This window comes from Odontomachus brunneus, unplaced genomic scaffold, assembly GCF_010583005.1.
Source record: "Odontomachus brunneus isolate Ranch 3 - 2012 unplaced genomic scaffold, Obru_v1 Obru_scaffold_005, whole genome shotgun sequence".
Classification (NCBI taxonomy): domain Eukaryota; kingdom Metazoa; phylum Arthropoda; class Insecta; order Hymenoptera; family Formicidae; genus Odontomachus; species Odontomachus brunneus.
Genome location: NW_022639455.1, coordinates 2,659,421 through 2,675,282, shown reverse-complemented (window position 1 = coordinate 2,675,282; position 15,862 = coordinate 2,659,421). Strand labels below are relative to the sequence as shown.

At 43.2% G+C, this 15,862-nt stretch overlaps 1 protein-coding gene across 11 annotated transcripts in view; it reads left to right on the top strand.

Moving 5' to 3' along the window:
• Positions 1-15,862, top strand: part of LOC116850071 (flocculation protein FLO11-like) — an 80,820-nt gene that overhangs the window by 15,788 nt on the left and 49,170 nt on the right. For 3 of the 11 annotated variants that reach the window (XM_032827958.1, XM_032827965.1, XM_032827941.1), the window contains exons 1-2: positions 790-889; positions 3,068-3,436. The exons of 7 other annotated variants lie outside the window; for them this stretch is intronic. In XM_032827958.1, the coding sequence (XP_032683849.1) occupies positions 3,380-3,436 (57 nt within the window). In that variant the 5' untranslated portion in view covers positions 790-889; positions 3,068-3,379. Of the gene's footprint in view, positions 1-789; positions 1,480-3,067; positions 3,437-15,862 lie in introns of those variants that run through there. One more of the 11 variants, XM_032827949.1, reaches the window with a different exon arrangement.

The window sequence follows — 15,862 nt, the reverse complement described above, 5'->3', positions numbered from 1 at the left end:
GGGGGGGGGGAGAGCAAAGACGACGGGAAGCAAAGGAGGTTGAGGGGAGGAAGGGAGAAAAGACGGCACGTATACGAGTAAATACGCAACGGTGGTGCGAACGAGAGGGTGACTGGAGCGAAAGACAGGGATGGGAGAGACAGAGAGGGAAAATATACGAAGGAGCCAGTGGTGGATCGACGGACTTGCGGGCCCTAGACGCAAATTGACAGCGAAACTCCGCGCTTTTACAGCAGTCGATACCTCGGCGAACGTCGGATAGATTGCAATCGAATTTCCCAAAGACGTCGGATATAGTTTCGCGTCCGATATCTTAATGCAGCTATGGACGACGCGAGGCGACGGCGGCGACGTGAATTAGATTAACCGACGCGGCCGTGGAGAGCGCGAAGCCGGTCTTTCTACGTGCGCTCGAGGAAACTTCTCTCGCACCCGGGGGAGTCGGAGATCATCCGCTCGGGTCCTTCCTTTTGAAGCGGCGAAAACCCCGAGTCTTTGCATTCTGGGATTTCTCTACGAGCGTCAGGATCCTAGACGAGCGCGAGTGCTCCGCGTGATGATTTGCCACTACGAGGAGTTTAGCGATGCGGCGGGGTGGAGAGAAAGAGAGCGAGCAAGCGGGCAGGAGGGAGGGAGAGAGAAAGAGAGAAAAGAGAGAGAAGGAGACGCAGAGCGAGTAGCCAGCCGGCCGGCAAGGGAGGAATATTGCGGACTATCGACCCGGGTTCTAGCTCGACGCCTGCGCTTGTCTCTGGCAACCCCTCCTACTGTCCCCGCGGGCCGTCTTGCCGGCGACGCGGTGCTCTACGTAACGTCGGTGCGACGGTGGGACCAGCAGTGCCTCTCACGATTCCGTTCTCGCTCTGCCCTCCGTCTCGTCGTGCTGTTCGTACGTGTCCGGGGTGTCACCTGGCTGACACCGCACGCATACACAGGCATAGACAGACAGACAGACACATCACACACCCACGCATACACACGCCACCCACGCCCGCACACGCGTGCACGCAACGATTGGCTGACACGCACACACGCGTTATTACATCAAGTACTCGCGTATCTCTATCTTAATCTGCTTCTGCGTTCCTCTCTCACGCTCGCTCTTCTCCCCTCTTTCTTCTTTCTCTAACATCCTCCCTCTCTCTCCTTCTCTCTCTCTCTCTCTGTCTCTCTCTCTCGTCATTCCGCTTGTCACTTTACACGCTCACGCGGACACGTTAACGCGTACTACCGGCGCGTGTCACGGGACGGCACCGATATACAGTGTGGGTACACAGGTCGGACTGGCGATCCTCGTTTTCGAGAGATTGCGGCTCTCTCGTCGCGCCTGTAGCGCAGAGGCCGAGGAAGGAAATTCAATTAGTCGAGATTAGTGCTAACCGACGTCGTCGCGTTGGTGGGCGACCGGCCGTTGCTTCGTATCGGCGCCTTCGAAGGCTCTGCGGGTTCCCTTCTCCGGGCTGCTTCTGCTCGCGATAGGTGTGTACACGTATACGTACGTACGTGTGTGCGTGGATACGGCAAGCCGGCGAACGCTGACTGACAGGTGTGCGTCGAAGTATTTCCAACGATCGGCCACCAACTGGACGATCGGAGCAAGACCTGAAGAAGGAAGTGAAGGACGAAGAGAGGGAGAGAGAGAAAGAGCGATGATGAGACGATAAAGTCGAAAAACGACCGGACCTTTCGCTGTTTCTCCACTTCCTGATCTACCCGATCTTCGTGGGCTTCGCCTTCGTCGGCGAATTGCGTGATCGTGCCTTGCGGATCTTGAAAACGGCTTCCTTTCCGGCATCACACACTACGTGCCGATCTCTGTCGCACCTTCATCGACCTTTATTCGCACCTCTCGCGACTGTCTGGACGTATTATTGGCCTCATTGCACGCATACTACTGTTCTTTTACGCGACGAGTGCAATTCCAAGCGCCCATCTTTAGTCTCCGTTATTAATTAATCAGCAGCCGCGCGATTATAGACCGATCACCTTGACTTCGGTTGCGCACTGTTGCTTGGTAACTCACATTTTCTTGCTCTGTCTGCTCGCGCGTTGTCCTACTCCTCTGTCCTAACCTATCCGTTTTCCTTCCAATCTGCATCTTAATATATCCGATAGATAGATTCCTCGTGTCCTTCGAGGAATCGCCCGAGCGAGCTAGCTTTTGATCGATGCACTCTGCGTGTGCTTCTTCTTTTCCGATGGCGAGCGACACCGACACCGACACGACGGTGTCGGGCGCAGCGCGAAGAATCCGCCGGGAATCACTCTTCGTCTTTCCTATCCTGATCCTCATTAAGCACAATCCGTGCAATAATCGACCGTATCGACGCCGAGACTCCATTGAGAGTGCTTCGATATTCATCGCGCTCGCGTGCCCTTCGCTTCCTGCCGCCGCATCGCTCATTAACGCGAGCACAATCGTTCCCTCTCTCCCCGACCGTTCTGGCGTTTGTCGTCTCGACGGAAACGGCATCTCGATACACACGTACGCCGGCGAAATCCATTACGTAATCGCGAATTATAAGCTAACACTCGGATTTTCCGAACGCCACTTCGCGCTCTCGACTCCTCTATTCACACTTCGTTCTATTTACGACCTATCTCACGTGTACCTCACGAAGCGATCTATCACGACCCCATCTCGCTCCTACCTATCTGCTTCATCTGCTATCACTCCCGCCGTCTCGTCTCCGCTTATCTTCCCCGCTCCCGGTACGCACGATCACGTAACTCGCTCTCTCGTGAAGGCGGATGCGGAGGCGGACGACGATCCCGAGACCGCGTCGGGATACCATTTATCTCTATATTCTAGGATGAGATTCTTCTTTACCTTTTTCACTGGCGAAAATCCACGGATGTCGGCGCGACCGCAGGCGCGGATGCCGGCATTGCGTTCCACCCACACGCACGCACGCACGCTGATACATACACACATATGTACACACGCACATCAATACCGACGCCCGGCTTCTCTCTTCATCTCCCTCCATCTGTCTGTTCACTTGATACACACACACACACACACACACACACACACATGCATTCACGCATACGTTCGTCTACGCAGAGGGAGTAATCCGGAACCCGAGCACGAGCTCGAGCGCCGTTCACGAACACTGCCTCGAAGGGAGAAGAAGGTGGCGGTGGTAAAGTGGTGAGGTGGACGAGGACGGGAAGGGAAGGTGTAGTTGTGTGTCGTATCTACCAACGCGTCGTGTCGACGTCGAGGAGCCGCGTCCTCCTCCTCCTCGGCAGGACGCAGCATCCTGGCCTGACGACACCGTGTCCGTCGTGTCGTCGTCGAGAAAACGGCTCCCCGTCGCTCTAACGCAGCGGCTGCGTGTCACTACTGTCCCACTGCCCCACACACCGCGGCCTCATGATTGGTTCATTCTGGAACCTCTGCCGTGCGTGCCCTTCAATGCCGATTGATAAGGTGAGAGAGCCGTGCGAGTTAGTCAGCGATTAGCGATTAGAGCGCGATTACGCGCGACGTACGTCTTGACGTGTGTGCCAACAGCGAGCGAGAACTCGCTGATTAATGATCTCTTCATTCTCAGGTCGAGCTGACTTTATGTATACGTTGCAATGCGACCATTAAGAGCACTCTACCTCAACACTAACAACACCGGCACCTAACTCTGTTCTGTTCTAACGTTCTTATTGCTCTTTAGTCTTTAAATACAAATACTTAAACTTTCAACGTATAGCGTGTACGTATTCTCAACATATGTATATATATTATATATTTTGAAAGTTTAAATATTTGTATTTAAAGACCCCAAAGTAATAAGGATGTTCAGAGTCAGGCACCAGTGTTATTAGTGTCTAGACATTGGTACTTTTACCTTATTGCCTTCATCGTCTGTTACTCTTTCTGTTAACCCTTCGAGTACAGTGTCGGATCTGTGAGACGAAGGAACATTCGATCTCTCATTAAGGGTCCAAGAGAATTTGAAAATAATTCAAATTTATATGTAGATTTGGATTTTATTATGCTACTATCTTATAGTCGAGACTTTTCTATATCTCTCTGGAAAAAATGCCTAAAAATATTGATTTTCAACAAAGTTATAGCAGTTTCAAGTTGCTTGGGTCTGATAGACTCAGATTGTATTCTCTAAAGTGCAATCAGTGTACTTTTCACTGAAATGTGCTACACTTACAACTGGTGGCGCAGTTATAAGTAATATAGTGTAGCACTGCAATTAGTCAAATCTCCCTGAAAAGATCAATTGATATTAGCGACTATTTCTGTTACTATCGATGCATTTTGCGAACACAGACAGTGTCGTTGCACGCAAGCCGTTAATTTCGTCGTAATAAATACAGAATGTTGGATTCCTTATAGCATATAACGAATTATATTACAGATTTCATGGTGATATCTTACTTCCACTGATGAAAATCGGTGAGACGTAAGACGAAGCAGTAAAGTGTTTCAGTTTTCACTGAGAATGAGTGAATACTCACTGATTATCGGTGAAATAGCGCTCTTACTGATTCAATGGAAAAAAAGTTTACTTCTCTATTTTAAGAAAGTACCCTGAGAGAAAAAATAAAAAATAAAATCGAAGAAATCAAAAACATTTATTCGATGGGTACTGATAACATATTTACTTGTACAAAATATTTTTCAACTGAGAAAATACACATTTTCTTAAAACCTTAACTTCTCATGAAAGCGATGGTTTATTCGACCTAAACGAAAATTCAGAGATTTAAGTTAATATCTTATTATATATAGTACTCATCAAATAAATATTTTTTATTTTTCAGATATTTTTCCTCTCAGTGTACGTCCCGAAAAATACGATTGCACGCGGAGGGAACGGATTTTCTTCCTTGCGATTTCCCCGTCGATTTTTTTTTATCATTTACGCGTCTGCTCCGACCTTGCTTTCGATCGTCCGTTACTCATCGATATTTTTATCGGGAGGTCGATTTCACCAGGTAGATACTGTGAGTCCGTCAGCCGAGTCTAGAATGAAAGAAACACGCGACGGTTATAGAGCACCTCAAGTAAGTAGTACAGGCCGAGATCCCATAGCTCGTTGAAGGCGCAATGGTCAATCGAGATGGCGGATTCATTGATTCGGACGGTCTTGTTGTACCTGTTTGTTCGCTGGCCTTATAAATCCGTAAGCGGTTCGAGGAAGTGCACTCGGAGTCCAATATAACGCGCGACGTGCAAGCGGTCGGTCGATTTAACTTCCACCTATTTTTATCTTCCAGTCATCTGGACTTTTCTGTCTTATCTCATGTTGTTTAACAGCATTAATTTTAACACGGCGCCTGCCGTAGATGCTATATTAAATCGCCGACGACATTTTGAGCTCGGCAGACCGTCGAGCGAGATCAGACGGATGCACTCGCCGTGCAGCGGTCGCCGGTATTGTGCGCGCCAGTTGTTCCGTTTCAGGCGGAACGGATTTTATATTGGTCCATGGGCGATCTCGGGAAAAGCGCTTCCACCGCGCTTGAACCGCATCCCTCGTCTTATCGAGAGCCTATATCGATTTTCGTTAGATTACGGCGGCGTTCGCCCGCGATTTACATCGTGTACAGCGCATGAATTTTAGCCACGACGGCGGATAAACAGTGATTTCGCCGTGGCTCGATGAAGCGATCACTTACCGAAGAAATCGCGCCTCTATCTTGCAGTTTGCGCCAAGTTGGCTCACCGCGCCGAAACCTCGACAAGTTTCCTCACAATGAGACCGCTCTCCGCGGCAATTTGGCCCGCTTAATTAACACGTTAAGGTCGTCGACGGAGTGCGGAGCGCCCCAATAAAGGCATGATTGTTGTTTACAAAATTCATCAAGCGCAGGTCGTTATATCAGAATTGCCCGAGCACAGTTGAAGTGGAACAATCATCAGGATCTCGCGTGCACACACACGGAAAAGCATAATCTCGTCCTCGGCGAAATCCTATTATGTCATGACCTCAAGAGAATTATTTTGAAAATCAAAGGAAAATATTGTAATAAAAAGAAAATATTCTAATATTAAAAAAAAGAACTCTGATTGAAAGGCGTAATCCCATATTCGAAAACTTTTGTCGAAAGAATATTTCTCTTCTACAATAGAACAGAGGAAAAATATCTAAGAAATAGAAAATATTTATTCGGTGAGTACTATGAACATTTTTTCTTATATTAATGTAAAATATTCTTCAAATAAGAAAATAGACATTTTCTTAAAACCTTATCTTTATATAAAAGCAATTGTTTATTCTAACAATACAAAAATTTAGATTTAAATAAATATGTCATTAGTATCCACCAAATAAACAATTTCTGTTTTTCAGATATTTTTCAGATATTTTTCCTCTCAATGTATATGTAACAGGATTTCACCGAGGATGAGATTTTTTTAGGTGTATGCTCTGATATTTCATCCTCAAAAATTGACCAAACGTCCAAAGGATAGAAATGTACATGTCGGCGTGGAGTCGCGAGAATCTTGTCCTCATTAATTGGCTGTTTTCTTTGCCCTATTTTACCATTGGTCTTTCGACAAAACCGACACCGCAGGAGATGGAGGTTGGCCGACCTTGGAGCATCGTGTTGAGGAAGGGCCTTCGGTGATTCGCATCGCGGCTTACACCGAGTCACGGCTCGTAAATTTCGACCGCGGAAATTGGCACGTTCGCGTGTTCGACGCACTCTTCCTGTTCTTCTCTTGTACGAGTGAATAAAGCCGCTATTGAGGTTTTTATCGCGGCACGAGGATAGGCGATTCGGTAGAGCGGCCGCGATTCGCCGCGCTTTGAGAGAAGAGGCGAAAAGTCGCGCCGCTCGCGCGCGTTATTCGCCTCCCTTTATTCGCGAATTGATCGCGCAGAGCGAGCGTTACGGACTGCCAGAATTGAAAGTGATAAAGCACGAGGAAATGTCTTTCTCGTCTTTATGCGCTACTCGCCTTTATCCTTTCGTCCCTGCCGTTCAATCTCACCGATGAACGGCGCGAGGCTCTACTTCTCTTCTTCCTTTGACGAGCAAAGTCCTTCCGCGAGCGGGCCGTTAACGGAAATAGTAGGCCGGCGCGCGTCTTACTTCGCACAATCGTATTACACCGTATAATCCTGGCATCGTCGATCATCTCGGGGCGTGATCAGAGAAGCGTGTATCCGGCGCGAAGGGATTCTTGAAAAAGAGGAAAAATGACGATCTCTCCGATCTCCGCAGTCGTAGAAAACGACCAGGAGATCCCGACAAGAGACCCTCGACGCTTCCCGATATAAAAAGAATCCAGGTCGAATTGTTTGAGTCAGGTGGATTAATTACCGTGACGACGACAACAACTACTAGTACCACGACGACGATGGAGGACGTCGAGTACGCCGCACGATACTACCTCGCGTCGGCGAGGAAGCGTTGCTTATCGATCGGCGGCAATTTGCGTCATTTTTCAAAACGACCTTCCGCGTCCGGCGATTATCGAGGCGCCGAGTCATCTGTACCCGCGTTTATCATCAGTCCGCGACTTGACGTAATCCCGAACAACGATATGCTGATAACGACAGGACGAGGCGAGGCCAGACGGGACGAGACGAGGTCGAACGGAGACGATTCGTCGGGCCGACGTAGTTGCGAGCCGACTCCTCGACTACACCCGGGGTGTAACGTGGCGCGGCGTGGAATTGCACGGTCACTCGGCTGAATCGACCCCCTGGTGCAATTCGTCACGAAAGGTGGTAGGAGAAAACCGGCACTGCGCCACCGTTCGCGTCGATATGCACGATCACGTGCACGACACCGCAACGCGAAACGTACGTTGACTCTTGCCGCTTCGTCAGCGGCCGCATTATTGCGCAGCGCGCTGTCCTGTCCAATTAGCGCACCTGCACTCCGCCACCTGGAGTTCCTCGAGCTAGGACATCGTCCGCCATTTATAGGGAGGAAGTGAGTAATGAGTAAGGGAGAGAAGAGAAAGAAAGAGAGAAAGAGAGAGAGAGAGAGAGAAAGGAAGAAAGAAATTTTGCAGTGTGCTTCGTTATTTCAGTCCTAGAGAGAATTCACGCCTTGGCAGAAAAGTAGAAAACGGAATGGCAGAAGCAGATCAGAACTCGCGCTGAAAAGCAGAGACTGTCCTGTACCATTTGAGCAATAGTGCGAGTTCTGATTGGTTTCTACCTTTCTGCTAAGGTGTTAATTCTCTCTTAGGCCATCCGCTTTGGCATTGACGAGTTTCAGTAAATTGCCAGAACGACCTTACGATTCTCATCTGTTCCGGAATTAGAAAGAGAGAAGGAGAAGGTATCGCGATGGAAATCGCGGTAAAATGCTGTTTGCACAGAAGCGCGCGAATAAACGGAATTATATTCGCACGAAATTGTCTCATTTACATATTTACTGTTATGTTAATATTAGAGAAGGTTACTGTTAAAGAAAAAGAGAAATAAAGAGAGAGAGAGAGAGAGAGAGAGAGAGAGAGAGAACAGATAATTATTTTGAAAAATTACATCGTGCTTGACAGAGGATTCGCAAAAAATGCACGTCGCGAGTACACTGAAGGCGTAATTGCCGTTGCAGTACGGGGGTGAAAATACGAGCGCAGAAGGTCGATTTCTGTGATGTAGGAGCGGGTAGAAGAACCGGCATTGCGCCACTGTGTTATGTCTTCGTCGATATTCGCGGCACTTGGGCCGAGTCGTCGGCGTACAGTACGTTGACTTCTACCACTTGCGTATATACCGCATTTGTGCCGCACTAGTACATTACGAGAGTAGAATAAACTTCCAGGCACGATTGCACGCGACATTCTCGAAACGGCGCTTAAAAGGGACGCTCAAAATACATCGAACCTACTGCACACATTGCGTTTGCACTGTTTTTTACGATACTCCCGATATCCTCGATCACGCGAAAATGTTTACCCGCTTCCAAATAATTCGCAGTTGAACTTTAAGGCCACACGCGGAAAGGGAAGTTTGGTTGAGTTAAGCAAATTTCTAGTGAAATATGAACGAACCAAAAATTCCGGTTGAAGTTACCAGAATTTTGTTCAAGTTAAGAAGATTTCTCGTTAACTTGAACAGAATAATTCTGGTTATATTAACTATTTTCTGGCTCATATTTCATCAGAAATTAGCTTAATCCGACCAAACTTTTTTCCATGCATGTCTTTATATTGAGAAATATTATAATTTTTTTCTCATTTAAACTTTTTTCATTTTACTATGTTTCTATACTGAGAGAAAAAATATTTACGAAATAAAAATTATTTGCTAGACACTAATATATTTACTTACATCAGTATAAAATAATTTTCAAATAAGAAAATATACATCTTTCGAAAATATTAGTTTTTGAAAACAATTGTCTGTTATGTTTAAATAAAAAAATTTTGTCTTAAGTAAATATATTTTTTTAGTATCCACCGAGTAAATATTTTTTATTTTCCAGATGTTTATTCTTTTAGTATAGCGCAGGAACAGACCGTCAGTAAGGTCTATCCTGCTAAGCGACATAGCGAATTTGGTTAGAAACATGGCAAACTCAATAAATTTTTAGTGAAATGTTTAATAAATAAAACTTTCAATAAATAGCGCATTTCATTTTCTAAAATATAAATAACATATATGAAATGAAAGGTCAGTCGTTTGCCGCAAAATATTGATCTATAGAAAATTCTATAGTAATTTTTACTATAAAATTCTCTCCGTGCAGAGTGCTCGAAATTCATCGGGATCATTTCTCCCTGCCATCTGTACGAACTTCCATCCGGAGGCCGTGCATTCAAAGATTGATCGATACAGATAATTGCTAATTAAGCCAAACTTTCATCATCAATTTATGAATCCGCTCGTTAATTGCTTATTATTAAGGTTTCGATAATTAATTTTACCAGCAACACAGCTCTGTTGGTATTGTACGTATTATCCGCCTTGCAAGCGCAGCCAGGCGTTCGCCGGCGTCCTATCAGTATCCCGTCGGCGACGGTGCATCGTTCTGTTTGCGCAATTATGTATCGAAATATTCCCGCAAACTTCCTCAGCACACAAACTTCGATTTCGTCGTTAAACTTGGCGGACGAAGTTGCAAACGTACACGCCGCGAGTGCTCTCGGAAAATGATAGAGAATAGCGATAGCGGTTCGCGGTTGTTGTCAGGTGTTAAACGTGATACGTGTTAATTAATCGCGCAACTCTCGCGCGCAATACTCCACGAGGTATAAGGCCGCTATTGCGCGACGTTCGCTTTGACGCGTGATCGTTCGATACCGCGGGATTATCCCGAGGAGATCTCGTTAACTTGCACGGGGAACTTAAATTAATAAAAATAGAGGAAAGATAGTATGGCGTGAAATAAATTTAGCCGGCATAGTTTTTAATACATCGGACTCTCGTTCTCGAGCGCGCGCGCTCTGCTACGTTATTTATACGTAAGACGAGGAGGAGTGCTCCGAGGATACGATTATATGCGTAGGCACGTCGCGTCTTGTGCCGGAATCTTGGCCATTAAATTTGGCGACGAGCCAATTCCGAAGAACATGAAAGAGCAATTCGACGAAGGATTTTTTGGTACACCATGTACATACACGAACAGATTTTCAAGAATTGCCTAAGATAATTCTCTAATCGAGGAGTAGATATCGGCATTCTGCGACAATTGAGACTATTTATTCATCTCATACACCCCAATAATATTTTAGAAACTGAAATATACCGTTAAAAACTTTGTTTCATTTCTAGTAAAATTTACTTATTTTTTAAATTTATTTCTACGTATTTAGTAATTTAATTTATTTTAATTTATTTATTAATTTATTTTGCTCTCTCCTTAGCAAGGTAGGCTTTAGTGTGATAATCTATGCCTGCACTGTTAGAGACATAATAAAATTGAAAAGAATTTAAGGTAAAAGTATCAATTCCCGGATATGTATATAATCCTGAACATTTTTATCGTTTTGGTCTTTTAATAATTCTGTAACCGCGGAATAGATCGATATTCCGCAGCAATTGACTATTCTTTCATTTCACATGCACCATTTATGCTCTGAGAACTAAAATATGCTCAAAATATTATTTCCCTTTACGTAGCCAAGAAGGAGACTTGATTTAGAGCAATATTTTTTAACTGCACACATCCATCTATTCCTTATTTCTACTTATCTAGTTAATATCCTTGTAATTATATTGCCTCTCTCTAATTGACTTTACATCCTCGTTATCTAAATGTCCCTCTAATCTCCTTTCATAATCTTCTTAATTTCTACCAAATATTTACCCTTCAGTTTACATAACCAAGAAAGAAACTTGATTTAGAACAATATTTTTTAACTACACACATCCATCCACTCCTTATTTCTACTTATCTAGTTAATACCCTTGTAATTACATTGCCTCTCTCTAATTGACTTTACATCCTCGTTATCTAAATGCCCCTCTAATCTCCTTTCATAATCTTCTTAATTTCTACCAAATATTTACCCTTCAGTTTACATAACCAAGAAAGAAACTTGATTTAGAACAATATTTTTTAACTACACACATCCATCCACTCCTTATTTCTACTTATCTAGTTAATACCCTTGTAATTACATTGCCTCTCTCTAATTGACTTTACATCCTCGTTATCTAAATGCCCCTCTAATCTCCTTTCATAATCTTCTTAATTTCTACCAAATATTTACCCTATCTACACCTTCTCTTCTTCCTCCATCCCTTGTATACTTTTGCTTTCTATTACCATCTATTATATGTTTCCTTTATCGATAATTTTCTCTGCATTACCATATCAATTTAAACTTGTCTGCATTACCTACACTTAACTACCTTATGACGCTGTAACTTCTATTACCTATGCACTTTTTCGTTCTGAATTTTGCTTCCCTACCTAACCTTGTTTCGCTTTTACTTACACACAATTTGCGCACTCATTCCTACATAATTAATTTTTTTACATAATTCTCTCTGTATTTAACTCAGTATAATAAAAAATCACTCCATATTCACGCATCACGTTAACCAACCATCCACACGCTATTTAATCAAAATGTGCTATTAAAAATTTGCTATATTTTTAGTAAGATTTATTATAGAAAAATTATATTAAAATCAACAATTATTTCCTTGATGGATACATTAACATATTTACTTAAATTTACATCTCTTTATTTAAATCAAATATTGTTTACCTGATTTAAATAATCAATATTTGGTTTAAGTAAAGAGAATGTAGATTTATAAGTTAATATGTTAATGTTATGTTAAAATATTTTAATTCGTCAAGGAAACATTTGTTGATTTTAATATAATTTTTCTCTCAGTGTAGTAAGACAGACTTTACTAACAATCTCCATTCCTACTACTACTAGAAACATATAGTAAAATCGAAAAGTATATATATGGAAAGGGAGAAAAATTATAGTATTCTCTCCGTGTAAATGCATACTGCCGCTCGTGACTCTGGAACACGCGATTAAAATTCGCTGCGGGACATCCAACATGCGTATCGACGCGTATCTAATCTGCAATGGTCGCGTGGCTGTACAACGATTTCGGCCTATCTTGTCCCCTTCTCTCCTCTCTCTGCCGGCAATTGCCCTCGAAAGGTAATGAGATGAGATGGCAGGACACACGGGGGGAGCAGAGACGTGGGAGAGGATCGTTGTCGACGATCGCATCTCGACGTCTCATCGGCGCGCATCCGCCCGGAAAAACAGATTTCTCTCTGCTCTGTCGATGTTCGATCGATCAAAAATTACTTTGCGGTACCAATCCCGGGGCCGGAGGAAGAGAAACGCACATAGGCGAACATAGGCTCAGCGATACAGTTGACACTAAGTACTTCGTGAGGAAAGACGGGGAATATTTTGTTCGTCTCATTTCAGCGACGCTGCGCCGCCGTCTAAGTTACTTGTTTTCTTTTTCTCTTTAACCCGGAAACTCGAAACTTTACGTTGTCTTTCTAACTTCGTGAGCATTCGTGAGCCTAACGAGCTTTATCTGTGACCAATTTTGGAGCACGCGACTTTACTAAAGGATAGATAGAAATATCAGTGATCAGCGGCCTTGTTAAACGGCACAGTTGTATACGGAAAGAATATTCTTTTTTTTTTTCATATAAATTCATGCCAATTTTACTATGTTTCCAGTGGCACAGAAATAAGTTATCAGTAAGGTCTATCTTGCCAAGGAGAGTAAACTTGCACTGTGAATTTCGCTAGAAACATACACTAAAAGAAGAAATATCTAAACAATAAAAAATATTTATTCGGTGGGTACTGATAACATATTTATTTAAAATTCTTTTATTTAAATACAATAAACAATTGCTTTCATTAAAAAGCTTTTAGGAGATGTACATTCTCCTACTTGAAAAATATCTTTTATATATATATATATATATATATATATATATATATATATATATATATATATGTATAAATACATTATTATATATAGCACCCATCGAATAAATATACTTATTTCTTTTTAGGTATTTTTATCTTACTTCTTTTAGGTATTTTTTCTTTTAGTGTAGTAAATTTTTTAATAGCACTTCTTTTAGATATTTTTTCTTTTAGTGTAACATTTTTTAATAGCATTTCACTTTTTAAAGTATAAACACAAAATTCTAGAATACTTTTAAATACTCAGAAGAATATTATTAAATTCTCAGATCCTCTAGATCAGCCATTATTTACTCTCAGTGTGTATTTCGCTTTTCCATTTAACTTGCCGTCATTATTCCCCGATCACACGGAGGCCCGTTAATGATTTCAATGGAACCGGGGCGTTGATGTCACGGCAACTTTGCACACTCATTGTCCTACAAATCGGCGTCAGAATTCGCTTCTCCATGTTTCGATCAATGGCGTTTCCTCGTCGAACTGCTCTCTCTCGCGCGCGACTGATCATTTAATAAAATTCCCCATCGAGGATTCATCAGGTCGCCGCAATTTCTCAAGAATATTCGTTGCTCCGGCGGTCGAACCGTTAAGAGTTTTATTACATCAGGAAAAGCACGTCAACGTGACGTGATCGCGAGCAGTTGTAGCAGCAGCGACCGGACATTTGGCGATTTTTGCAAAATCTCCCTTTCTCACGTGACTTCGGGGAAGGTGAGGAGTGAAGGAATACACACTCTCTACTACTGTACTCTATCGTCTGGGCGCGGTGACCTATGATAAAGGTTAACGCTGCCCCACATTGCCATTAATAAATAGGTGTTGAAGAATCGATAATCATCCACACATGCACGGTTTCACGGCGAAGCAGGTATCGTTTATTGTGGGAAAGCCGGCACCTGTTTTAAATTACCGAACGTCGTCGAATTCGCCGCGATTTCGCGACTGCGAATAAAATTTCGAGCTCGTTCGCCTCTAAGCAGGGTTGGGCAAATATGTATTTGAAAGTAACCAAGATATATATTTAAATATATATCTTACTTAAATACAATATATAAATTTAAATATATTTTTCAGATATTTTTAAATACTTTTAAATACGTATTTGCCCAACCTTGCCTCTAAGACACTCGAAGAGGGACTGAGGAAGTAGGTTCCGAATATATGCGAATATATGCGAAGAAGAAATCGGGTGTACAGAGAAATATCGTACAGAGAAGCAGCTACTGTAAAATGTTAATTCGTGAAGGAAAGAAGCGAATAAGTCCGGTCGAAATAGAGCAGAAAGGTCCACGACAAGAAGCGAGTTCGAGGAAGTTTCGATCGCCTTCCGGTAGTTATACTTAGTTCTGTTTATACTGTTTGGCAGTTTTAATTATATCTCGTCCAACGACGCGGATGCGACGTTTCGGATAAAAATAATCATGCTTCGCGCAAAAGAGAGAGAGAAAGAAAGAGAGAGATATGGATCTCAAAGCCTTACCGAATGGATTATGGAAGCCCTAACCATCCAGCCGACTCATCTATCGAAACCTTGCAGCATATTTTCATTGATGCGACGAGTGCCGGCGCTGCTGGAAATATTTTACGACGGCGAGGTTTATTTTTGCGCTGCGCACTCTCTTTTTCTCTCTCCGTTTTCAAGTCATTGATCACAATTCATTAATTTGACAACGATCCTACACGGAGAAAGATTTAGTTGGATCGACCAAATGTCTGGTAAAACGTGAACGAACCGGAAATACCGTTTGAGAAACTATCAGAATTCTATTCAAGTCAACACAATTTTTGAATTGTCTCAAACAGAATTCTGGTAATATAATATATTTGAACCGAAATTTTTTAATTAGTATATTACTGGAAATCTCATTGAAACCCGAATGCTCTGTTTCGTGCACATGTCAATATATTATGTTACTGTACCATATTTATTCGTCGTTCACACGATGAATATCACATTTGCTCGGCGAACTGTCCTGAGAAACTCGGATGTTTCCTCTGGTCCGAATCATAAATAACTTCCGTTTTTCCCCTCTTATTTTTCCTTATTTTTTTATAGTGTGCGCAAATCAATACCAGCCGGCGAGAGCACAGGTGGCCTCGCATTTTAAGATCGTGTTCTTCCGCGGCGCTGTAAATAGCGGAACATTTCTACCCTGAGGGGTGAAAAATACGATCTCGGAACACACAAGAGTGCGCGAGAAACAACTGCGCCTGCCACGGGGCCCCGTTCGCCCCGGGTCGCACTTCCCTTCGAGAAACAAGTCGCGGGAATTCCATTTTATCTATTTATTGTTAGTTATTCTTTCGCAAAAGTACTCAAAAAAAGGGAGATACGTACTGGGTGTCCGATAACTCGTATCGGAGCTGCGGTGTGCAGATAGATTAGGTCGTCAATCAATATGACCGCGGCGAGATACAAGAAGCTTTGACTTTAACTCAAAATCTTACATGGTTCTTCGCGAAATGAGGAATTTTTGGTTTATTTTGACCTAATCTGTC